Source organism: Megalops cyprinoides, chromosome 22, assembly GCF_013368585.1.
Source record: "Megalops cyprinoides isolate fMegCyp1 chromosome 22, fMegCyp1.pri, whole genome shotgun sequence".
Taxonomy (NCBI): Eukaryota; Metazoa; Chordata; class Actinopteri; order Elopiformes; family Megalopidae; genus Megalops; species Megalops cyprinoides.
In genome coordinates this window covers 25,200,853-25,226,971 of record NC_050604.1, presented here as the reverse complement: position 1 = coordinate 25,226,971, position 26,119 = coordinate 25,200,853, and the positions used below count along the sequence as shown (strand labels likewise).

The window sequence follows — 26,119 nt, the reverse complement described above, 5'->3', positions numbered from 1 at the left end:
TTATTTGTCGAGCTGGCAGGTGAAGGAGTCCCGTATCCGCACCGCCTGCGCCGCGCAGAGATGTCCGAACACCTTGTTGTACCACTCCGGGAAACGACCTCTGCAGGCAGTACACAGAGAGAGGGGGGAGAGAGGAGAGCGTGACTGTGTGACCACCACGTGCAGTTCCAGGCATCAGAGCAGGGCCCCTAATCACCTCTCGGACACACAGGTAGGGGAGGTACCATATGAGGTAAAATCATTCGCTTTCATTTGTTCTACAAATAAAGGGTGTATCTGAAATACTGAACTATTAGTACTATATCTAACATCATAATCAATGATTTAAACACAGAGAAAGAAAGCTACAAAGACAGGTATTATTCAGGTATTATTGTTTTACTGTAACAAATGATTAACTAACCATACCCCTGACCACAACACTAACCCTAACCCTGACCATAACCCTCCATCCGAGCCCCCGTCCCGGGCAGGAAGCAGCCGGCTCACCTGCAGTCCACCCTGGAGATGTGGGTGAGCCGGGACTTCCCGGCGCCGCAGGGCTCGATGAAGTAGCGGGAGGTGAGGACGTTGGCCTGCACGCCGCCCGTCGGAGGCGGGGCGCCTTCGTGCTCCACCGAGGCGCTCACCACGGCGCACGCTCCCTTCGGCAGCTCCGTCGCCCACGTCCTGGTGAAACATCACACGCTCACTGAGCCGGCCGAATTCCCCCTCGGCGCACCGAGACGACCGAAATATCGCCAGGCATACCGAGACAACCAACATACCATTCACTTCACTGAGGAAACCAAAACATCAGCTGGCAACTACTGAGTCATAATCAAAATCTGGGAAGGTCAGCAAGAGAGGAAAAGAGAGGGAGGGTGAGAAGGAGAGATTTCTCTGACCCTTATCAGTGTAGCTGCCTACTAATGCAGCACAGTGGAAATGAGCAGGGCTCGAAACAGAAAGGTTGCCAGTTTGATTGTCCTCTGGGGCACTGCTACTGTACCCTTGGGCAAGGTGCTTAACCCAGAATTACCTCAGTGTAAATATCCAGCTATATAAATGGATAATGTGAAAAAACTGTAGCCTCTATAAGTTGCTCTGGGTAAGAGCATCGACTGAACGACAATAATATAATGTGATGTATCTGTCTATATAGACAGACAGACAGTAAGAGCAGACAGAAGGCTCAGGGTTACCTGAGAACCACGTGGTCTCTGGGAGGGTGCGGTGCCATGCTGTTTTGCAGGTACTGGTACACCTCGGTCCTGGGGTCCAGGGTCTCCACCACCCGGGCCTCTAGCAGGTCCTCGTCCCAGCGATGCTGCTCCCTCAGAACCCGGGTCAGAACCTCCTCCGGCGAGGCTGGGACCTCCACCGTCACCTTCCACAGCCGCAGGGGGGAGTCATCATGCACCTTGAGGGGAGAAAAGGGGCACGACCGTGACATCACCGCAAAATGACCGCAAATTGGATAAAAATTTCGCTGCTTAAATGGATAAATGTCCACTCCACTGCATAGATGGATAAAACTGTTCCCTGTGTAAATCTATGGCAATAATGTAATGTAACGTAATGCTTAACTTTGTGGTTCAGATGCCTGTTTCAGCGGAACGGCTGCTTTTCTTTGTGTTTCGCATTACAGAAAAACAGTCAGGGGGAGCTTCACAGAACAACATCTTAACATGCATCTTCAGCCGCTGCTTCTTAATCACGTTATTGTCAGCTCTTTTCTCCAGAGCTGCCGGTGTAAAATGCACCCAAAACAGGCCACCACTGCTCTACGCTGTGCTGGCAGAGAGAGAGAGGAACTCGGTGCTCCAGACCCCGCCCCCGGCGCTGGGGGGTGATGTCATGCCGGGAGACGTGCCAGCTCTGCCGAGATGGCGTGGGATCGCACGCCTGGGTCCTCGGGGCGTGCCCGCGGAGAGGGCGGACGTGCATTTCGGAAACCTCGATCGCGCTTTTTCCATTTTTGGGGAACGGCACCGCTCTACGGTGGCTTTAGGGGGACATAAAACATGAGATGAAGGAATGGAGAGAGGGGAGGGGGAGGAGATGGGCTCGAGAGAAGAACCCGGGAGGAATCTGCTGAAAGCAGTTAAAAATTGACACACAAACACGTTGTGTGTGTGGAACAGAAAGGCCCTGATGAGAGTGATTATCTTCCATAAAGCTGGTAATTAAGTTTGTATGCTTCTGGGACGCCTGGCTTTGGGATGTGTGCTAACAGGGCTTTGTGTCAGGCCACAGGCTTTACTTTTGGCGCTGCCGGACTTCCTCCGCGCCTGGCGTTTCTTCCTGTGCATCCGAGGACATGGCCCTCTTTCACAGCCACTTAAATCCCGCAAAAAAAAAAACAAAAAAAAAAACTCCCCTCTCTGCTTCCAGACATTCCTCTGTCTCACAATCCCAGACCAAACACGAGAAAAAAAAATCAGAAAACAATAACAGGCAGAACAGATGGAAATCTGGAGTTTACATGGCGGGCTCCGTGTCTGGCTCCCCCGCGCTCAGCGATACCCTGCTGTCTTGCCTGCAGGCATTCCCGGGACGTGTGTGTGTGCATACTCTGATTTTGTTTTTTGGCCACGCCCCTGGATTAGGTTAATAAGCTGCATACATTAGCTAGCATGAAGGGAAGTACAGAGTGTAACCTCAGAATTGTTCTCCGAAGGCAGAGCGTCCTGCGCACCCTTTGAGTGTGGTTTATGGAAAGAGAAGAGGGACAAACGGAGCCAAAGGTACCTTCTTGTAGGCCAGCTCGGCCTGCTCTGGAGTGGAGCAGCTGTCGTAGCCACGGAACTTGTCCTTGGCCTCTCGCAGAAGGGCGTCCAGCTCCTCCCTCAGGTACCCCGCTTCTGACAGCACCTCGATTCTGGGTGGGTGCAGGCCCTGGTCCATGTACGAACTCCGGCATCGGCTCATGTCCTCCGGAATCTGTGGATCAAAAAATTCGGAAATCACTTCACCACCCTTCTGTGGAAATGAAGGGCTTCACGGACCCACTGAACAGATTAAAAAAAAAAAAAACCCTGAAACAAAGAAGAGCCGTTGTTTTCGTTTAATATCTATCGCTTCTAAGCTTAATTAGATTTAGCTTTTCCTCTTGGCTAAACGGATGCAAGTCCAGTGACATAATTAAGTGCCGAAGCTGCTCTTCCTGCTCGGCAGGCTACTGCTTCATCAGCCCTGCTCTGAAAAATTCTCCAAATTGGATTTATTTTTTGCCCACATCCATTACTTTTGCTGATCCAATTAAGCGTTTTTCCATATCACATTTTTAACCCCGATGACGAGTGGCGGGTCACAGGCAGCCAATGGCTGAGCTGGAGTGTCAGCGGCTCCGCCCTCCAGCGTGCGGCGGTCCGCCAGAGGCACACGCAACCGTTACACAACATCGGCCCCTGGTGATGTCATCCAGCTTAAGAACCTGCAGACCCACACGCAAAATACAGCGAGACGGCCAGAATCTGCTGGAAGGCTAATCGGCTTTTCGGTCCTGTTGCGTAATAAACAACGGCTTTCGCCATTCAGGCCGTTTTATAAGAACTCGGGTAGTTTGTAAGAAGTTGGAATATTTCTGTAAAAAAAAAAAAAAAAAAACCCTGAACCAAACCAGCTTCTCGAATAACATCTCCTTGTAAATGTATCTACCATCCATACTTCCCATGGGGCTGTGGGGAGAGAAACGCACCTGGAAGAGCTTCTTGCACTCGGTGATCATGTGGGCCAGGCCCTGGGTGGCAGCCAGGTTCTCCTGCAGGTCCCTTTGATCCGGCTTCCCCAGGCTCTGCTTCCTCTGCATCACTCTGTTGCCGGGAGACAACGACCTCATAAGACAACCGCTGTATCGCTCTCGGAATGTAGAATGTAGAATCCTGCTACAGCTGAGTTTTTGGACTTTGCAAAGCGGAAGACTACAGATAGCTGCTCAGAGTGTGTTTTCTCAGGCTTGGCGTTGACGCAGGCCACATTAAGAGGCCTCTGTGCACATGGATATGGCTGAAATGAGATTTTGTGTCATCTGAAGGATCCAGACATTTTTTACAGACAGACTCTGCTCATGGATTCTGTTTTCAGAATAAACAATTAACAGCTATGCATATATTTAGTACAACATCATGCAAAATGACATCTAGATGTTTTTAAAAGGACCAGATGAACCAAAGTGGTTCACTGATTAAACACTGAGAAGATCGTCTAAAAACAGACCGAAGGGATCTTCAGTGGTAGTTAACCCAAAGAAAACCTTCTATCAGTGAAAACAGGGCAGTTGTTAAACAGAGAGATACAGTTTCTCACCACCTGCAGAGGGAATTACCTGTTTACACTGTTACAATCACTATGAAACCATCACCTCCACACATGTGTAACTCCCAAGGATGTCATTAGCCACTCCTTAAACAATGGGTGTCAAATATTTGACCTCGCCTTCTTTTCAAAGTGTGATTTAGAAGAGAATGCAGTTTCCCAGTGACTACAACAGCTGTGCCACAAAGGTACTCAGGGCCTGAGGCTGACTTTGATGGAGGAGACCTTCCCTTATGAAGATCTCCGTCCCACATCCAGGAGCCGCTCTTCTGTGTTACTTCAACACACTTTCCACTCTAAATTCTCTCTACACTCTAAAGGGGTACAACCAATCCTGGCTCATTTGTTATCCGCTGAACGGCTGAAAAGCCACCTGACCTTCTCCCTCCCGCATGATTGGTCAGCTTGGTTTGATCTGAGGGGTACAAATCCATTCAGTACTGACGGACCCACAGACGCTGTCCTGACAGCATTTGACCAACGCGGCGCTTGCATGGACACACAATGCCGTGATCACAGCTGAGTGAATTGTGGCAGGCGAGCTTTGGTTTGGAAGCCAAGCGATTTAAGGACATATGATGCACATTCTCAAAGGGACACATTCTATAATATGTATTCTGTGTTCTCTGCTTGGCTTCCAAACCAAAGCTTGCCTGGGAACAGCCCCACCTGCAGTGGGGGGTCACACAAGGGAAAAACAACCCCCCCCCCCTTCTCTGTGCAGTAAGTGTTCCTCTGAGCAGTGCCTCCAAGGGCAGTGGGTGTGGGCGTGGGCGTGGGCGTGTCCCCGGGTGGGGGGGGGGGGGAGTGGGGGATTACCTGGGGGAGGAGCCGTCCCTCTTCATGGTGTTGAGGTGGAAGAGGGAGGGGGCCAGGCACACGGCCAGGTTGGTGCAGGTCATCTGGTTCTCGGCCACGCTGGCGGCCACGTCGCTCAGGAAGCAGAGCAGCGTCTGCAGGGCCTCGCGGCTCTCATCCGGCAGGAGCAGCACCGCGGCACGCGCCGCCTGCAGCCGCTGCTCCTTCGGGACGTCTGCAGGGGGCGGGGACACAGCGGGGGAGGAGACGTTAGAGCTGCCCGTCGCTCCGATTGGCTGACTGAATTCCTGACTGACAGTCCGTCTGCCTGTTTGTCTGACTGCCTGACCCACACGGACCGGAAATTAAATATACTGTAATATCCTGAGAAATATGTGCTTCAGCCCAAGAATATATTGGAAATGTAATTAAAATATATTAATAGAAATCGGAAATCAGAAATATATCGCAATATACCAAAACGGCAATAATCTCCCCCCCCCTCTCTTCAGCGCGCCTCCGGGAGAACACTCGCTCTCACACGTTACCGCCTGGCAGACGCTCTTATCCAGAGAGGCTCACGGAGAAAGGGCATAAAGGCGGGTAACAGAGTCGCAGGAACAGTGGTGCACACAGAACACGGGAGAGAGAACGTCAGAACACGGGAGAGAGAACGTCAGAACACGGGAGAGAGAACGTCAGAACACGGGAGAGAGAACATCAGAACACGGGAGAGAGAACATCAGAACACGGGAGAGAGAACGTCAGAACACGCATCAGCGCCTCAGACAGCGCTGTGATAACCAGCGCCGTCGCGAACACAGAGCACTGTTAGAGAAGCGAGATCCTGCCCTGCAGGAATACAGAGGAGCAGGAAGGATTTAGGTTACAGTTACTGCAGAGTGTCATTTGCGGCAATGTGGCGTAGTGGTTAAGGTGCAGGGCTTGTAAATGAAAGGTCGTCGGTTCGATTCCCTGCTGGAGCACTGCTGCTGTACCCTGCTTCAGTAAATATCCAGATATATAAATGGATAACATGTCAAAACTGTAACCTGTGTAGGTCAGTCTGGAAAAGGGCGTCTGCTGAATGACAATGAAATAACGTAATTTAGCAAGCGGCCCACCGCACTGAGGCTGAGACATTCCAGCTGCACGCTTGGCCTCTGATACTGTCGATTGCGTAAATGAGCCAGAGAGTGCAGACAGTGTGCTCTTTAAGCAATGTAAGTGCATAGATAGCAGAAGAGTGTGCTGTTTACTATCATTGTTTGCTCCACATTACCGGGTCAGGGGTCAGGATAAGGTTTGACCAGTGCTGCTAACCCCTGTCCCACAGACCTGCAGTGCCTGTTGCAGACAGTCTTTAACCACCTGATTCAGATCAGGGCTGTCTGGATTGAATCTGCTCAGCTTCCTTCCTCAGACCTGAAAGTGCTGCTGTTTACAGAGCTCTACAAAACCTGAACTGGATCTTAGCTTTCCAGGATGGGAGCTGAGAATCCCTGGCTGAGGGCCAATGGGATCTCAGCTCAGTGCACACCTGTGTTGACTGCTGAGATGTTTCACTGCTGAAAGAAGCGGGCTTTTTAATAAAAGATCTGAAATACACTCCCATGCAACTGGATTCTAGCTGGGGAGATGCAGCGGATAGGAAAAAACACGCCAGTTTTCTGAACAGCATTTACAGAACACTGCAATAACCAAAACATTTATGGCTATTTAATAAAGACATCTGAATTACTGACATCTGACGTGTGCCTAACACAGGTGCATATCAGCACTTGCTCTTGTAGTCTTAAAAAGCAGCATGGGTTTTGTGACAGGTAGGAAATGTATTAAATTCCCTGACAGACGGTAGGGAGAGGGCCAACACTGACGTGTGGTGGGCTGGACAAACGGCTGACGTTTGGGCCCTGCTACTTACACAGGTAGATCTGCAGGAAGGTGTCGGACAGCTTGCTGGTGAGCAGCGGCTCGGGCAGGTCCCGGAAGTACTGCTTCAGCATGTCTGCCACGTCGTAAGCCGATTGGCCCTCGTAGCTGACCCCGCCCTCCGCGCCCACCTCGTTCATCTGCCGCAGGGCCTGGATCCGTGACTTCACCCCCGACTTCCTGAACAGCCCCACCTGCAGCAGGGGACACACAGCAGAGCTCAGCGGGACTCCCCGGATCCACCGCTGATCCAGGATAAGCTAGGTCGGCCACGAATCCCACCCCCAGCGACACTGTGTGCAAGGCGACCGCTGATCCAGGATAACTGTGAGAGGCAGCGTCTGCCTACGCTGCTCAGTGGCTTAGCTACTGTGGTCGCACTAGGAACAGCTCTTTTCTCCTTTAAGGGGCCCTCCGTTCCTGACTCTCTGAGCCTCACTCTGTCCATCAAAGCCACTGACTGCCTAAAACACAGGAAGCAGGGAAACACCGGGGCTTACTCCGGGACGCAAGGTGCCTGCCACACTGCCTGATATAACAGGTCGTGATTAAAAAGAAAGTCTAACAATGTGTGAATTATGTAATTCTGTTTTTCTGACTGCTCTTGGAAAGGACTGGCACTTCCACCGACAGATCCCAGCAGTGCAGTAGCTGCATAGCAGAGATATAATAGGCGCACAGAAAACCCAAGTGTTTGTTTGTACACATAAAGCATTCATACACCAACAGTATAAAGGTCCACCACCTGCTCTGTGGCTGGTGTGTCCAACTAATCCCTCTTCCTGGGGTTCACTTTTCTAACAGTGATTGCATTAGTCTCTGGGGATATCAAACTGAATACTAACAGTAATAGTGTGCTAGAGTGAGATGGTTTGACAGGAGCTCTGTGATTGGCTGATGGGCCGTATGCCAGCACCCACCTGGTCCAGACATTGGTTGCGCAGGTACCGCATGGCCTGCTGGATGCTCAGGGGAAGGGGCTGTCCCGTCCGCTGCACGTTCACCTGAAGGGGGACGCCGAAAACATTCCTGTCTTTGTAGTCCCGCACCTTGATCCTCTTCATAAACTTGGGAACGGCCCTGCGAAGACAAGCTGTAATTAGCATACCAGACGACACGCCGGGAAAGAAAAAGAAGCTTGTCTCCTCTGCACCGCGGCCTACAGCATTGCTGGAGTTCCTGAGAAGACACTGTTACATAACAGCTGTGTGCGGAACAGTGGGTACGGCACCGAGTGATGGACATGTTGAACACACTTGCACTGGATCCTACAATAAGGCACTCCACTTCAGCTGTGCAAATCGAGTGCACAAACTTTAACTCTGTAAGCGTTGTGTGCCAACCTGCAGGAAGGAATCTCTTACATAAACAACACCACAGTCCCGAGCAGACCGACACGTGTGAAATATACCTCACACGCGAGGAACATCCTTCTACACAAGGCAAATGTTAATTGATGTAATATGATATAAATACAAAAATGGTATCAGTTATTGCCACTATGGTCATTGTACTAATACAAATGTATTGGGAAGTTGTTTTTCTACAGTACAGAAGTGAAGTGTAACACAGTACCACCCAAATGGTACCGAGCTGAACTTTAGCCTGTTTAACTCCTCTTGCCCAAACTCCACACACTGCTTATCACCATGGCAACCCAGTGTTGAGTGTGGGGGAACTTCACACAGAGCAGCCTGGGGAGAGAGGCAGTGGAGGTGCTCCAGGGGACCAAGCGGCCCCAAGAATCTGAGGTATGCTACCCCCGCCCCCCCCACCACCAGGCGGCCTCTGAGCCCGGTGCAGCCGACACGAGGGCGGCCTCCGAGCAGAGAGGCGCTTCAAAGGCAGGGGGCGGGGCCGCGGGGTCGGGGGTTCAGCGGGGGCGTGCCCCCCCCTCCCCCCCACCGCTCTCACGCCGGCGCCCTGACTGCAGGGGACGGGGACAGCACAGGGTCCCGCTCCGAGTTCGCCCAAAATTAATCTCCCCCCACGCCACCAGCACACTTCCCCTGTGAGGGCTTTGAGGGGCCGTCGCTGGGTTGAGAAGCTGTAAGCGAACGCTGGGATGGATTAAGCCGCTGATACTGACCAGCTGAAGCCGTGCTTGCTGGTGGGCGCGTGTCTCTCCAGCAGGGCGGTGAGAGTGAGCAGAGACAGCTTCTGCAGCAGGTTCATCTGCACCACGGACTGGCAGCCGATCTGCAGCGGCGAGGCGGAGCGACCCGGCCGGTGCGCCGCCTGGAAACTGGGCCAGCGCAGCTTCTGGGGCCTGCTGTACAAACACAACGCAAAGCATGATGGGATAGGACTGCCAGCACTGCTTCTGGGGCCTGCTGTACAAACACAACGCAAAGCATGATGGGATAGGACTGCCAGCACTGCTTGTGGGGCCAGCTTTAGGAACACAGAGCAAGGCATGATGGGAAAACAGAAGCAGGAGAGCCGAAACATTCCGTCCTAAATCAACGGGATAACGGCAGATAAGATAACGGCAGCGAACATCTCCCGCTTCAGGAGGTGAGGGACGGGACGCCCAGCTCCGCCGCGCTGCCCTGGGTGAGCGCGTGCTGGAGATGGTGAGATAACATAAGGGCTCGAGGACGGCCGCTCCTGCACATTCCTGCCCAGGAACACGCTGCCACATCCCCCAGACACAGGGCAATCCACACTGCAGCACCGCGCCACCAACACGGAGCGTTGCGTAACACGGGGTCTGTTTCAACACGCGGCTGACTCTCTCTGCCTCTCTCTCTCTCACTCTCTGCCTCTCACTCTCTCTGTCTCTCTCTGCCTCTCTCTCTCTCACTCACTCTGCCTATCTCTCTCTCTGCCTCTCTCTCTCACTCACTCTGCCTCTCTCTCTCTCCCTCTCTCTGCCTCTCTCTCTCACTCACTCTGTCTCTCTCTCTCTCTCACTCACTCTGCCTCTCTCACTCACTCTGTCTCTCTCTGCCTCTCTCTCTCTCTCACTCACTCTGTCTCTCTCTCTCTCACTCACTCTGCCTCTCTCACTCTCTCTCACTCTGCCTCTCTCTCTCTCCCTCCCTCCCTCACTCTCTCAGAATAAGCACAGTGATAATGAGAGAGAGAAGAGAGATAGAAACAGCAGCAGAAGAATCGTGTTCTGGAGTGAAGCGAGACTCAGGTGTGGGGAACACGAGCTTGCCATGGCTATATGAGGGATATGAGGGGAAAGAGACAGGATGAAAGGGGGAGAGGGGACAGAGGGACAGAGGGATGGAGAGAGGGGGCAGGAACAGAGACGGGGGCAGAGGCTGACCTGTTGGAGCGGGTGAGGGAGGTGGCAACGCCGGAGTCCCTGCGCTCCCGGGCGGCTGGCCCCTCCTCCTGCTCACTCAGGGGGTTCCCCGTGCTGTCCAGGTCGCTGCCGTTTTCCGCCTCCCCCGGCCGGCCCTGCAGCGGGGACGAGGGGCAGGGCGAGGCGGAGTCCAGCGCAGAGTCCGAGTCGCCCTCCTCCCCCGCTGGCTCCGCCCACTCCCCCTCCAGCTCCTCCCCTTCCGGCGAGGGTGGCACGTTGTCGTAGAAACTGAGCCGGCTGTCCAGGGAGCCGGTGGAGCCTCGGCGGAGCCGGGGGGCGGAGCCTCGTCTGAGCGGGGGGGCGGGGCCGTCTCCCCCGCGCCAGAGCCCGTTGGACAGCGCTTTAGGGAACGTCCCCGGCTTGTGCCCCTCGGGGATGAGGAAGAACACCACCCCGTCCTCGTCCTCGTCCTCTTCCTCCTCCTCCTCCCCCTCCTCTTCCTCAGCATGTGACGCCTCCTGCAGGTTGCGCAGGTTCCTGGGCTCCGCCCCTTCGTCCCCGCCCGGGAGCTGCAGCTGGCTGAAGGGGTCGAACCCCTCCAGGTACATGCCCCCCCGCTTGGCACCGCCGCGGGCACTGTGACTGCGGGCGCGGGCCACGGGGCTGGGCGTGCTGACCGCGCTGCCGCCGCTGGCGTCCGATTGGCTGCTCCCCCCGCTGCTGCTGCCGGTGCTGCCCGCGGGGTGGGCGGGGCGGGCGCTGCAGGGGTGTGACGCGCAGCGGCCGCGCCCGTTCAGGGCGGAGATGTCCACGCAGTTGAGGCGGCGCAGCTTCTCCTCGTCCGGCCCCTCCCGCAGCACCGGCCCGCTGATCTCCAGCTTGGACGTCCCCGCCCGCCGTTTCCGCCGGCCCTGCGGCCCGCGCAGCCGCAGGCTCTCCATCCTCCGCAGGAAGCTCTTGGCCCTGGAGCGGGCGCTCTTCCCGGGCGGCCGTGCCTCCGGCGGGAAGCGCTCGGGGGGCGAGGGCGGGCCCTCCGACAGCGAGTCCTCGTTGGCGGCCGAGGTGCCTGAGGAGCAGTTGCTGGCGACAGAGTTGGTGCGGGTGGCGGCCGGGCGGGGGCTGGGAGGCTCCGCCCCCTGGCTGCCGGCGCTGCTGCCGGCGCTGTGCAGCGAGCCCACCTCTGGCTGCTCGCTCAGCTGCGCCAGCGCGCTCTCGGCGCCCCCCGCTGGCCGACCTGCGGGCGGCGGCCCGGCGTCCCCCGGCAGGGAGAACACGTCCAGCTCGTCCAGCCGGGACCAGCGTCGGCTGTCCCGCTGGAAGGTCCACCGCCCGCTGATGGCGCACGGCTCGTCCTCGTCAGAGTCCTCACTCTGCGGGACAGAGAGCAGCATGGCGTTACCCATCATGCATTTCATCCCTTTCCCTAGGAGATCTGTTCTGCCACATTCTCTCCAACAATGCGTTTCCCACCCCTGAAATGTGCGTCCATGCTGTGGGAGTGCGTCACTGCTTTGAGTGCGAGAGGAAGCGGTTGCCGTGTTCGCTATAAAGCCAGTAAAACTTTCAGAACAATAACACCCCCCCCCCCCCCCCCTTCTCCCCCCACCCCGCCCACAGCGGCGGGTTTCACTGGGTGATGACCGACATTCCAATGACAAAAGCGTGCCCCCTAATCTTCACACGTGGGCTGTCCCCACTGAGCCCGCTGACACATTGGAAGATCAGATCAGATTACGGGGTGGGGAAGGGGGTGTGGGGGGGCACTGTGTTGTGTGACACAGCCACGGGGGGAAAGGGGACATTCCACACCTGCAGTCAGCCAGGGTCAGCCAGGGTCAGCCAGGGTCAGCCCCCCCCCCCCCCAATGCTCCCTCTTTTCCTCTCTCTCCAGGACCAGGTCCCCTTCCACTCACTCCGAGGGTCCTCCAGGGAAGAATGTCAGAGGGTTTGATTTCTTCACAAAAGAGGGTGTGCAACAGAAGAAAGTGGTTTGCTTTTTGCTTCCAAATCTCATATTTTTAGAGCGGAATACTGAGAAGTGCTGTACTGGGAGTAAAGTGTCTTACTACAACATGCCAAAGTCTGTGTGCAATGTTAGAAAAAGGAAGTTGCTATGTAAATATCAATCTGTGATGCACCATGATGATTCAACGAATGATTCAGTACAGTGATTCACTGTGCTGTAATGCTACATTATATTGTAAATGTCCTCAATAGTTTCAGTGGGTAGTCATTTTAAAGCCGAAAAGTCAAAGGGGGGCTTTGTACTGAGATCCTCCTCTCTAACAGGGTTAAGTATCCACTCTTCCCTGAGGCGGTGAACTGCGGTGAAACCCTGATCGCGACCGGGCCTCAGAAGTCTCTCACGCCGGCTAATAACCTGGCGACACCAGTCCATAAAACCCCAGCCGTTTACTGCCGGCGGGGGCTCCGCCCACCGCCTCATCAAAGACAGCCTGTGAGTGACGAGGACCCCCGAGACCCAGACCGTCTGCCACGCTGCCCGTCTTAAAATAAATCACTGAGTTACAAGCGTCTGTGGCGGCGTACAGGTCGGGACGCTTGTACGGAGTACTCACTGAACTTTACTGCGGCCTGCTTTCAGACAACGATACGACACAGTGGTTATGGAGCGAACGTTCAGCTGTATAAATGGATGATATTTCAAAAATGTGACTTATGTAAGCCCGTGATAAGGGAGTCTGTGAAGCAAATATGTCACGTAACGTAGAATGCTGTTCTCATAATCATTAATCTGCTCAGAGATTCCTTTACATTCCACCCATGACATTTTATGTGCTGAATTATGGCTCCATACAGCTGGAATTTGTACTCGGTGCACTCAGGTAAACAGCCTCTCTCAGGAGAAACACAGCTCTGCCCCACCTGGGAGCTGAACCCGGAGATACTCCTGCCATCGGAAGCCAGGTCAACTATTACATGCCTCCTTATGTCACTGGCTGTTTGAAACGGCTGAGGTGCCATTTGATTGGATGCTGAGGGAACTGGATGGGCCTGAAGAGGCAATTTGAAAATGCATTCCCAGGGCTGGGTAGGGTTACGTTTTTACGAAGTGTGAAAACAAGCCCTTTTAGTGCCGGGTGGGGGCTACCTCGTTCTCGCGATCTGGGGTGACATCAGAGGTCACCCTGCAGTGTGGACGAGGGAACTCGGGCAAACACAGAGAAATCGACACTGAACACTGCACTGAGCATCACAAAAAAGAAAACAAAAACAAAAATTACCAGCAGTCATAGATCTGTCAGGACTGGTCACACCTGTAAGAGCACCCCCTCCCCCCACATCTCCTCTCAGTCCATCAGAGCTGGGTTTCAACTTTCTCCCTTTTCCCACTGAGTAATTTGGAGCCACGTTTTTTTTTTTTTTCCGTTTTCTAAACAAACCCTGTGTGAAATATTTCAGCTGAGAAAACTCAATTCCAAACGTCTCGCCTCCCTCTCGCTCCGATCCCTGGCTGCCATGACGACGCATACTGTAGAACAACACGGAATCCAACATGGACACCGCGTGCAATTCCTTTTACGGTAGCTGCCAACATGACGCCGTTTACCAGCGGACTGAGAGCTGTGGCATGCAGCCGTGCCACTTCCACAATAAAAGCTGGAACTCTCAAGCCTGAATAAAAATAACAACTCATCCATACAAAAGAACCACACAATGCATCGTAAGACTCTGGTGTGAAGCAAACCGAAATGCGGTTATGGTGGGAAGACCGTTTAAAACGTCTGGAGCGGGGAGTTTAAGATCGAGACAGACTCACTCGTTTCCTCTGAGGAGAGATCTCCAGCCTCATCAGCGCACATTTGTTGAGTGTGTTCAGCCGCCTGTAAAGAGCACACACACACACACACACACACAGAGGAATTAAAAGGCCAGTCCAGCCATTGTAAACAGCCCATTTTGACTCCTTACAGGGTGCCAAACAGAAAAGCCAGGTTAGTGAGGGGAAGGGAGCTTATTATTGAGCTGAGTGTAGAAGCAGACAATACAAGAGCTAGAGTTACAGAAGAAAAAGAAACCAAAAACATAACCCCATCCCCACCCCCCAGCCCTGAGACTAAGCCCCCCCCCCCCTCACCCAACCCCCCCCCTCCCCGTCCCTGGCATCTGATGACCAGATCAACTGACCCGAAATCTCCTGAGTAATGTCACCCAGATGTATACTGTCAGTTGGGCCAGAACTGCCCCCCTCCCAGAACACCCCCCACCTTCATTCAGCTGGAAACTGAACTCCGTGAGACAAGCTAACCCCCCCCCCCATCTGGGGCAGTCATGTCTCATGCCAGACTAGAGGAGATTAAGGTTGACCCCCCCCCCCCCCCTTCCCTCCCTCCCTCATACAGTAACTCTCGCCACATTTCAAAGAAAAACAAAAACCAAATCCCTCTGACCAGGGGTCAGGCCTGCCCCCCTGTCATGGGACCCCTGCCCCGCGCTCGCCCCCCATCCCTGCACGAGCGGAGGTGTCTGGGAACGTCTGTGGAGGTCTACTCCAAAGTGCTTAAAAGGACCACGCTATCACCTGTGGAGGTCTGCTCCAAAGTGCTTAAAAGGACCACGCTATCACCTGTGGAGGTCTGCTCCAAAGTGCTTAAAAGGACCACGCTATCACCTGTGGAGGTCTGCTCCAAAGTGCTTAAAAGGACCACGCTATCATCTGCGGAGGTCTGCTCCAAGCAGCAACAAAGAACCAGGCTATCATGACAGCACAGGAGCTGTGATAACGGCAAAACTGTGCATCTGATCCGGCAGAGTCAGGGTGAGATCACTGCCTCCCCCTCCGCTGAGGGCCTGACGGCGGACAGAGAGTCTGTCTGAGCAGCTTATCTGCTCCCTGAGCAGGTCTGAGGCAGGTGGGTTTTGAAGGAGCTGACCTCAGCGCCCGGGGCAGGGGTCCTGGGGCGTCTTTCGGGTAAAGAGAGGTCCAGGTGTGGGGGTTCGGAGGAGAGGAGCAATAGGGGCGCCTCGGGAAACTCACCTGCTGAGAGCCTCAATGGCATCCCGGTCCAGGAAGTCATGGTCCCGGGTGACCGAAGAGATGTCAATGGGGAACCGGGCATCTGAGAGAGGGGGAGAGAGAGAGAGAGAGAGAGAGAGAGAGAGAGGGAGAGGGGGAGAGGGAGAGTCACCAGGAGGGAAACACGGATTAAGGAAACACTCACTCAAACCGCTGAAGGCCACAGTGACCCCCCCCCCCCCCCTCAGCTGTTTGCTTGCTGGGCTGAGATGCGCTTCCTCTTCCTTTCCGAGGGGGACCAGATGAGTCTGCCGCAGGAATGCAGACGTGTCTTCATTTACAGGAGGGCCCCCCCCCCCCCACCCCCTTCAGAAAGGAAAAGGAAGCAGAGCTCTGGCCTTTTCCACACACAACACAGGACTGCTCTTTTAAAGGCCAGATTTAGCTGTTTTAGTGTAAGGGATACTGGGACGGAGGGCAGACCGGTAGCGCTTGCATAGTGTTATACTCACACTGTACGCTCATTTAAGAGCATACAGGAGTGTGTACATACACTGCAGAACATTATCATATTCATGGTACAATGTTCTGTTATAATATTCATAGATACACTGCACAACACTGTCAATTGAGGCATGCACTTTCAGAATGCCAGTTTGAAACACCACCAGGGAGGATGAAGTGATCAAATTACAGAGGGACGTCAGGGCAGCATATTGACGGAGAGGTCAAATGACAAAACCGCGATGAGGAATGAGGCCTGGGGCACTCGAGATTTGGGGGACGGGGTCCACTCCCTGGTCGCCATGGCAGCATGCGGTGCCCCCGTCACGGCTGAGAGAAACAGGCCGGATGCAGCTGGAGTCAGGGTCATTACCTTCATACAGCTGCACGTACTGTGGGAACCCTGCAGCCCGCAGCCAATCACACGCCTCCTTGGCCTCGATCTCTGCAAGAGAGGGGAAAACAAGAGAGCCATGGTTAGACGTTTACCGCGCTGGGGTTCCTCCACACAGACCGCCCCCATATAGCTATAGCTAACAGAGGGGCGGCATGCCACCTGCTGTACCCACAGGAATCAGAACTGCCTCAGTAAATATCAAGCTGTACAAGATGTTTGCATCCAGGCTTGAACTCGCCTCCATCTGGGAGTGGTGAAGCGCGTTCCTCAGTTTTAACAGAGAGCCCTGTCTGTGTGGCACCAGAGAGCACCGCCCTCTTCTTTAACCTCACTTCCCCTCCCTTCCACAGACACAGAGGTCACTGGGCGGGGCTGTAAACACACTCACAGGCCACACACAATCATCTGAGTGACGCTCCTGTTTCCACCTGCTCCGTACCTTGAGGACACTGTGCAGTGTTTAAGGAGCAGGACTCGTTAACTGAAAGGTTGCGGGTTCGATTCTCAATGCGGGCACTGCTGCTGTCCCCTTGTGCAAGGTACTCAGCCCACAACCGAGTAAAAACATCCAGCTGTATGAATGGATAACATCGTAAAAAAAAACTGTAACCTGTGTAAGCTGCTCTGGATAAGAGCGTCTGCTAAATGCCAATAATGTAATGCAATGTAATGTCTCCCACCAGGCCCAGGCTGTGGTCCTTCTTAACAATTAAGCCCTGTGCTGCGGTGCCTGCCAGCCCTGCGGCTGCCGGCAGCGCTGCCTGCTACCCCTCGTGAAATCAATCAGCCATTACATGTAATCACGTTTGTTACAGCGGCCTTAACAAAGGACTAGCCACCGAGCACCTCAAAGGCGGCGTTTCGGGAAACCACGCAGCTGTACCGCGAGAGGGGGAGCAGCAATCCCCCGCCGGCAGAGGAGAAACCACGTAGCTGTACCGCGAGAGGGGGAGCAGCGATCCCCGCCGGCAGAGGGGAAACCACACAGCTGTACCGCGAGAGGGGGAGCAGCAATCCCCCACCGGCAGACGAGAAACCACGCAGCTGTACCGCGAGAGGGGGAGCAGCAATCCCCCGCCGGCAGACGAGAAACCACCTGGAGCGGCAGGGCTAGAAGCACACACACACACACACACACGTCATTGAGGAAGCATGCAGGAAAATTCTCCCTCAGTGCACTAATGCCAGCTTAAGCGAGGCGACATTCGCCAGCGTGTACCATAAGGCCACAAGACCCGTCGCATGATGGCTCACCTGCTCTGACCCCCAGGTGTTGCGGCCGCGTTAAAGGTCACCCTGGGTGTTGAGAACGTTCCAGGCCGACCTAATAGGGGCCGGTTCCGGGCCTGACAGCTCGTTCAGACACCAATTAACACATCGCTGCTTGCTCACTGCTGTTTGGATCTGCATAATTACTCACTGCGGTCGCCAACAACAACGAGAAGAACAGGAGACACTCCGCTAAATTATCGCCTGGCCTCTCCAAACACGACTGCACTAATTGCCAACATCTGCGCACAGCCAACAAAAAAAAGCCATAAAAAAAACAAAAACGGCTTTCCGGCGCCCCTAATCCTGCGAACGCGCGGACCGTGGGGGAGCAGGAGTTCCACCTCGATTAAACCACAGTCACGGTGTGGCGGGGCGTCTTCTAGAGCTTTCCGAAGCGCTGTCACCGGGGTAAGACAGAGCCCCTTCCTGCAGGGTCACGGTGGGTGAGAAAACAAACAGGGCCCCTTAACTCTGACAGCGCCCCGGGGTGCAAGGCGGGTGGTGTTTGGGGCGGGGGGGTTTGCGTGTGCGAGGCGGGTGGTGTTTGGGGGGGGGGGGTTTGCGTGTGCGAGGCGGGTGGTGTTTCGGGCGGGGGTGGGGGGGGGTGCACTACGTGACTGTCTCCTCGACCAAGAGAGAAGATTCCAGACACCCTACAGCTGGGGTCTGCATGTTTACATACCAGCCGCAAGCCCCGACAGCCACCTAACCTGCCCGGAGCGAAAACAACCAGGCCAAATAAACGCGGGCGCGCGTGAGCAGCGAGCAGCAGAAGAGCTCATTCATCTCCGCGCTCTGAAATGTACCACGCGTAAAAGCAGGATACAGTCTGCCCTCATCTCACTCATTCAGCTCCGCGCTCTGAAATGTACCACGCGTAAAAGCAGGGTACAGTCTCCCCTCATCTCACTCATTCATCTCCGCGCTCTGAAATGTACCACGCATAAAAGCAGGGTACAGTCTCCCCTCATCTCACTCATTCATCTCCGCGCTCTGAAACCACGCATAAAAGCAGGGTACAGTCTCCCCTCATCTCACTCATTCATCTCCGCGCTCTGAAACCACGCATAAAAGCAGGGTACAGTCTGCCCTCATCTCATCTGCACAGAAATGCCCTCAACTCACGTCTCAGGAATGCAGACCGGAGAGGCCCCCGCATTAAAGCAACAAACCAGCGCAGAGTAACCCCCCGCACTCAATCAAACCCTCAGAGTCACCCCGAAGCACAGCGCTATTCAATCAAACACACACACACGTACACACACACACACACACACACACACACACACACACACACACACACACACACACACACACACACAATACCCCTCAGATTAATCTGGGACCATATTATAAGTGGAGTGATCCTTGGATTCGCACAAAACTGCTAAGTGGTGTTAAGGCAAAATGACACTTTACTGTAATACGGAGCCAAACTATTCTGGAGTTTTCTTTCTTTCTTTGAAAACCACTTGGCAGTTTGGACTGAATCCAGGGCAAACAGTAAATGTATAAGTAATTGCAATTCAAAAGCAGGAACACAAACTTTATTACATGTTCAAATAAAACTAAAAAAAAAAATTCTCCTGCTCCCACCCTGCTCCAAGCAGAAAGGCAAACAATAGACTGGCTGGCAGTCACCAGGTAACAATGACCCTCCGGCCCCTGCGAAAACAAAGCACAGAAACTTCCCTCTGTAAAGGGCAGGAAAAGAAACCCTTAACCACACCAGGAAGCCCCTCCGAAAGCCGCAGATACCCCCCCTCTGAGGTCTCTTTAGCCACATTGTAACACACTGCCGGTGTCACCTCTCATTTCAGCGAAACACAATTCAGTACAGTTAAAGCTGGCGCATACATGACAAAACAATGCAATCCCCGCCATTTACATCATTAAAAGGGGCCTGTTAAAGACTTCCTGTTGGAGGAGTCTTTTCTCTTTTTGCTTTAATGGGATCTCGAGGAACAACGCGGGATTGTGTGGTTTTGTTTGAGGGAAGTACAAGCCCAGAAACGCGCCAGGGACGGTTTCTAGAAATCACCGCCTGAGATTCCCGCCCAAACTTTCCCTAGAAAGCCTGTGTGCTCGCCGTATTTATACAGGCAGCTAGAGTGACAAAATGCATCCCAGGGAGAATGTCTGGCTAGACAGTAGTAGTATTCATAAATCTGCACACTGTGAGTTATTTCTTTGTGTAAAATCATACCTGTGGTAAACGGCTTACCGTTTCTTTAGGGAAAAACACCTCAGGTGCAGTTTAACATAGGGGTAAACGAACTGACTCAACATACCAGAGGAAGAGGAAGAGGAAGACCAGGAATGTCTTCCTCCTACGGTATCTTACAGTGAGTCACTTCTGAAAATAGCGCAGAGGTGACTGTGACAGAGCCGTTGGGTGATTTTACTCTGCGTTACGGCCCCTCTCTCTCCTCCCGCTGCAGATGGAGTCGGCTGGCTCGTCCCCGACCGGGCCTCGGACAAGTGCGCGCGGTCACAGCCCTCCTCCCGCCCGCCCTGGGGGGCTTGGTATGCAGACCCCGTGGCGCTCGCATGGGCTGGTTTGGTGGAGCTGACCGCCGTCCGTAGCGCGCACATCCAGGGCCAGCTGATGACCTCACTTCCCCCCTAGAATGCGTGTGAACCTATTTGCTTGAAGGAGCCACCCTGAATCACAAAGCCCCCCCCCCCCACCTCCTCCCAAACCTTTGTTTGAGGCCGGATGACAGGCCCCACCACGTCCAACACAAACACACCAGCCCACTCCGCCAGGCTTTAACACACACTAACACCGTGGGCAGCCTGATTTCTGCACATCAGAAACTGAGCTACGTCTCTCAAAGCAGGAGATAATGAAGAGAAGTCTTCACCTAAAAGGGCTCTGGGGCTGCTTTTTGAAAGGCTCAGGATACTTGATCCGGCTATTACTCGTTTACCTAAACATCGCAGCTTAACATTCGTCTCATGCTCTGTGCAAAAAGATAACTGTGCACATCAAACTCAGGGAGAATGTTTGGTTGGCCGTACCAGGCTCACACCAAGTAGATAACACTTGTAGTGTGTTTTGTGTGCTGGGCACAAATTAATTAATCCTATTTCCTGGGTATATGTGTTTCACAGAGCCATCTTAATCAGCCCTACTTAACAACAACTGTCATAACGGTAGTAAAAAGAGGCAGAAGACAAAGAAGAAGAATTTCAGTTAAGTCATTTGGAAACGTCTGCCTGACTGCTATGTTTAGCAGAGCTGAAATCTGGGGGGTCAGGCAGGGTCTTCTGCCGGGGTACGGAGCGCACAAACAAACAAAGCTCGGGGACCCGCTTGCCCCAAACTGACCTTCCTTCCTCTGCTGTGCCCACTGACCACCGGGCTGGAGTCCTGACCCCCTCATCTGGGGGGCATCACCCCTGACCCCCCCGAGGGGTGTGCTCAGCAGTGCCGAACCGCAACGGGCCACACACGAGGCTCCCCCACCTCACGCCAAACCCCCGCGCCCCCTGAGACCTGACGGGGTGACTTTACTCCTCACAAACCCCACCATGTGTGGGTGGCTGTGTGCGTTGGAATAGCCCTGTAATCTCAACCAAACACAGAGTGGAGGGGAGGAGATGGTTTGGATTGGTCCAGATTAGTCAATGATTGACAGTTTACGGTGGTTCTACTCGAGGAGAATTGAATGGAGCCTATTGCCTACAAGAATCACTGCAAAACATTACATATTTTTATAGGATTTAGGTATTTTGTTTTTTTAGCTGCCTAAAATGAACCGGCTGCCCTCTTTAGCTGCCCTTCGCGCCTCTGTAAACTGCATTTTCGGGCCCTCCGCCCCCTCCGCCCGTGGGGCAGGAAGCCGCACGCCTCCGGTCAAACTGTGCCAGAGGTGAAGCCTCCTCCTGGCCCGGCCCTCGCCTCGGATGCGTCTAAAATTACCCCCCCGGTCCCGTCCGGCGCTGCGGCCGCCCTTCCCCGCTTCCTCCCACAGGAAGCGTGCGCGAGCGGCCGCTGTTTACCCCTCACAGGGACAGGGGGCGCTGTGAGCTGCTCGGCCTGTCGCCTCAGCCGTGCGGGAGTGCAGAGCCGGGCTAGGCGCTGCGCTGTAGATATAAAAAACCTGATGCAGCTCTGTGTGTATGCACAAATCAGGCAGGAGGGCCGGGGTGGTGTGGGGGGGCGGGGGGGGTCGGGGTGGGGTCGTTCGGGAGGAACTGACATGGATCCCGATGCGGCTCCCAAACTAAAAGTTCACCCGTGACAACGATGCGCTCTCGATCGCTGCGATTGTCGTGTTGTATCCGGGAGGCGATTTCCGGGGTGTGTCCACGGGTTTGACCACGAGGGCCCGATGGATGTACCGCCAGGCGGGGGTGAGGTCACACCAGGCTGTCCCGTCCCGCATGCTGGCAGCAGGGGGCAGCGTGGAGGCCGCCGCTGGCCCTGATGGAATGCAGCTGGTTCAGAAACCCGGAGAGAGTCGGCCCTCTGGGTGGGAGGCCTGTGGCGAGCGCTGAGGGGTCAAGCGCTTTCCTCTCAGAGCGAGAGATCCGCCACAACTCCACTCACACTGTCCCAGCTACACGAAACACCTCTAAGCAGCCTCACTGAGCCACTGCACCGGGCCTTTCACTACTCATACAAACACAATTACAAAGCATTACCTATCACCCACATGCATATCATCACTAGCTACACCTATTCCATGGCTTAGCCTTTCAGTGACAGACAAGCACACTTTATACCATACCCAGATACAGAGTCTAAACCCTCACGGCCCTCTATGATTTACCTTATAGCTTCACAATGCCTCCCCCAAGCCACTGATCCAGGATCAGCTGAGCCTGACCCAAATCATAACACTATCTCGCGGGACGCAGAAAGTACAGTAACTGATCTGGTGTCAGTGCCTGAGGGCGCTACCTTCCAACGCCTGGACTCACACCCACTCTGGATAACAGCGTTGTCTGTTCCCAGAATTCCCTTAGAAAGATAACACAGGGGAAAAAGGGATGCACAAGCTGAAACCACCACAATGCTTCATTCTGACCAGGGATTACCTTCAGAAAAAATCTAAAAAAATTACCTAAAATCGAACTCCCCATATATTCCAGTACTACACTGTCTGCAAACTTATAGCTTCATGAGTCATGAGAGTGATAACCTGAAAGACTATATCCCACCTGTCTACAGAGAAACTGCGACATAGGAGATGGAGAACAAACTCATCTTAGCCTTTCAGCTGCCAGGAATTCTCACTGCGTTGCCTTGCATCCTGTGCTAACTCATACACATATTGTTTCACAATCCACAGTGCCCCGCCCACCTCACAACCAACCCATCTGCAACAGGACCCACATGTTCAGCTTCATAGTCATGATTCACGTTAAGTACCACTCTCAGGGGAACAGCAGTCCACCTGGGAATCGAACCCGGAGCCATTTGGTTGTAAGTCCCGCACATCAGGCACTGCACCAGAAACCACCCCCCCCTCCCCCCAGCCCTGCCTCTCTGTCACCACGGCACAGACAGACAGCAGGAGGTGTCCCCCGCGTCTTTGGGAGATCAAAGACACGGCCCAGGTGATGTCATGGGCTCCGTGACAGCGTGGGACCATCGTCCCCATCTCCAGGGTCCTGCACGCTAATTACCAGCCTCCAGATCTCCTCTCTAAAGAGGCAGCAGTAACAGCACTCCGCAACAAGCCGCCAGCTTCTCAACGCTCCTCTTTCCCTTTAAAACTCAACTGTTTCCACTACAGCCGTCTCACCCAAACACAGACAGAAAGTGGGAGACACAAAACATAGCCCAGCTGAAAGAACGGCTTATTGAGGCAACTTTTCAACTCTTTGTGTGAGCCCAGGGCAATTTAAAAGTGTATAATTATGAAAAATTATGGAGCAAAGGGATGACTTTTTCACACATTTTTAACAGCTTTTTTTTCCCCCACATAAGTTTGAGAAAGATTAGCTTGTTATTGTAGCCATCTCTTGGGCAATTTCACTAAGCATGCATACATAACATAAAAATGTAGCTCAATAAAAAACACAGACAACAACAAAAAAATTTGTACACATGTAATTTACACAAGACAGTGGACGCTCAGCTGCAAAATACAAAGGGCCTGAACTCACACAATGTGCAATCCAAGCGTTCAATCAACAGAACAAACACGATGAATCTGTACTAGCTCACAGACATCAGTCAATATAGCTTCCAGCGCACAGGCACATACTGTATACAGGAAAGTTGAGCAATCTCGGCCATGCAACAGATCAGAAATAATTGACTACACACCGGGTGGCCGTGTGAGCATTAAGCCCGTTCGATGTCTCTGTTTGGTTCCCCTTGTCATATCAACACGGATCTGATGCGGCGATAGCGCGCCGGTCATTGATAACGCGGCTGCAGGCGCATCGCTTTATCTCCGGGGGCCCCACGGAGCCGCCGGGGGCGCGCAGCGCCAGCCCGCTGCGCTACTCTACAGCCAGTTTCGGGTGACTTTAGCATTAGAGAGAAGTTGCAAAACACGTGCAAAATATCAAAGCATTAAACTATTAGAAAAACAGAAAAATGACAAAACTGGACAAACAAATCACATAAATCTGGCTCAGCAAATATACCTGTCTCCTGAAAATAGTGAAACTGCTCTGGGAAAAGTCACACCAACTTAAACTGGCATTTTAAGGTAAACTGGAGACACTGTGCACATTCTCTCAATACTGTTGATGAAATTTACTTACGAGTTAGGATCATATTTGTTATTTTAAACACGCGAGGCTCCTGCGAAGATCAGTTCGAGCTTGCCGTTAGGTTTGCTAGTCCAGCGTTAAAGAGCCCCGCTCGTCTCATCCAGCATATTCGGACCGTCTAGGACTGGGAGTTGTTTGAAAGTGAGACTGTATAAAAATCAGACCGCACGCCCCCGACGTCCGCGGAGTTTCATTCCGTTCGGTAAATCCATGATTTTTATCTTCTCCAGCCCGAAACAATTCCGCTGCCGCAGAGGCGAACTACTCGTCCGCCCATCCGAGTTTCTCAGAGAGGAATGCGAGCGCCGATGTCTGACTCAGAGGTTAGGAACAGATCTCAAGTCCCTCCTCCTGCCTCTGGCTAAACCAACAACCCACCTGGTACGGGAGAGAGAGACCTCCTGCTTACGCGTGTATTTCCAGCCCGGACTGTCGCAACTACAGCAGCGGCTGCATACACTCAGCGCTTCACAAGTGATACCCCACTACAGTGCATGAGATAAATACACTTTAAGCACAAGTACACGCCTCTTCAAAGCACGAAGCACCGCTCAAAATAGCATTTTCAATACGTGTTTAGTCTGCTTTTCACTGGCAAGTTTTCTACATTTTAAAACAATGTTTTACGATTGAGTGCCTTAGATGCAGTGCGTTCCACTTCATGAATGCATTTTAAAGTCAACACCGAACATAACCAGAGTTCATGTTAGTTTTAATTACTTACAGTAATCTCATAACGAATGCTAGCATAAACTGCCCCGTTAAGAGTGAAAGTTGCTCATTTCAAACCGTTCGCGTAACAGTGGAGAGCGATTACGTTAGCAGGATGTTAGCATATCATTAGAAATCCATTATGAGAGGCGACAGCCGAGGTGCGCTCAGCGTGGGACGCGCACAACAGGGGGACAGTGAGCTATGGTAATGACCCGCCCTGGCTTCTGCAAGCCACCACACGTACTGCACGGAACGGGCGGCACTCACCTTCACACCTCTGCTCGGGGACAAAAGTCACCCAGGAGAAAAACCACGGGCTTGGCGTGCCCACTGGTGCCTTGGAGTTCATACAATTAAGATGCTAAATAAATGCTTTGCATTCTATTGGCAAGTGTAATAATATTACGCAATTGCATATTTTAGAATCCGCCCATATAAATTCTGTAAGACCACATCTTAAGTACACACACTAAACGCACACAGCGCCACTACCATCTAAAATATGCGAAACACCAACACTGCTCTGAAACTGTAAATATGTCTATCAGCTGTCGTCAACTTCTTTCGTAGTTTCTATTTGTTTATTTCTTGGTATTGCAGTTTCTTTCGTTTCTCTTTTTTTCTTGCAAAAAGGAGTTCTTGAAAGTCAGAAGATGTTTTCCAGGCTTTCTCGAGGAGGAAATGCTGCTGACTCCTGTCAGCGCGGAATGAATGACGTTCAGTCAGCTTTTGTTTTGGTCGCTCTCGAAGCGCCGCTGGTCCTGACAGAAGTGTTCATCAAATCGTCTTTTTCATTCGGCTGCGATGGCCGCGATAAAACAAAGTATCTATCTCTGCAGCCGAGAAAGCATTTTATTTTATTTAAACTCCAGTGGAAAAAATCACCTATAGTAAAATGTTATTTCTAAACGCATCTAAACTTTTTTTTTTACTTTGTAATAGCTGTTCACGGTTGAACAATGGGGAAACCGTCTACGTATTGAACTGTGCTTGTTGTTTACAGTTTTTGTTATATTTCAATCTACATATATATCTCTCCAATATATCTCTCCATCCCAAAGTCAAATGTAGGTACCAAGATGCTTTAAAACCGTGACAAAATCAAAGTACCACGTTTCCACAGTAACATTCTGAATGGTACATCATTAATCATTAACCTCTTCCATCCATGTCCCTGCTCCTCTGTCTAACTTGTCTAGTCCCCCTCCCGCCCCCCCTCTCCCTC

The 26,119-nt window shown here is 53.0% G+C and overlaps 1 protein-coding gene across 1 annotated transcript; it reads right to left on the bottom strand.

Annotated features, from left to right (window-relative positions):
* On the bottom strand, positions 1 to 24,672 carry LOC118769507 (rho GTPase-activating protein 7-like). Its single transcript, XM_036516635.1, has 14 exons — positions 24,172 to 24,672; positions 16,144 to 16,215; positions 15,288 to 15,369; positions 14,070 to 14,133; positions 10,310 to 11,658; positions 9,119 to 9,298; positions 7,950 to 8,109; positions 7,022 to 7,223; positions 5,119 to 5,332; positions 3,683 to 3,797; positions 2,734 to 2,925; positions 1,185 to 1,402; positions 490 to 669; positions 1 to 100 (listed from the first exon to the last, which is right to left on the bottom strand). Exons 1-14 carry the CDS (start codon positions 24,182 to 24,184, stop codon positions 1 to 3), a joined length of 3,141 nt encoding a protein of 1,046 aa, XP_036372528.1. The 5' UTR covers positions 24,185 to 24,672.
* Between the last annotated feature and the right edge of the window lie 1,447 nt (positions 24,673 to 26,119).

Coding starts and splice junctions, on each gene's coding strand:
- LOC118769507 (XM_036516635.1), bottom strand. Junction 9,299..10,309: donor TCCCTCACCCGCTCCAACAG/GTCAGCCTCTGC, acceptor TTTGTACAGCAG/GCCCCAGAAGCTGCGCTGGC. Junction 670..1,184: donor AGAGACCACGTGGTTCTCAG/GTAACCCTGAGC, acceptor ATGTTTCACCAG/GACGTGGGCGACGGAGCTGC.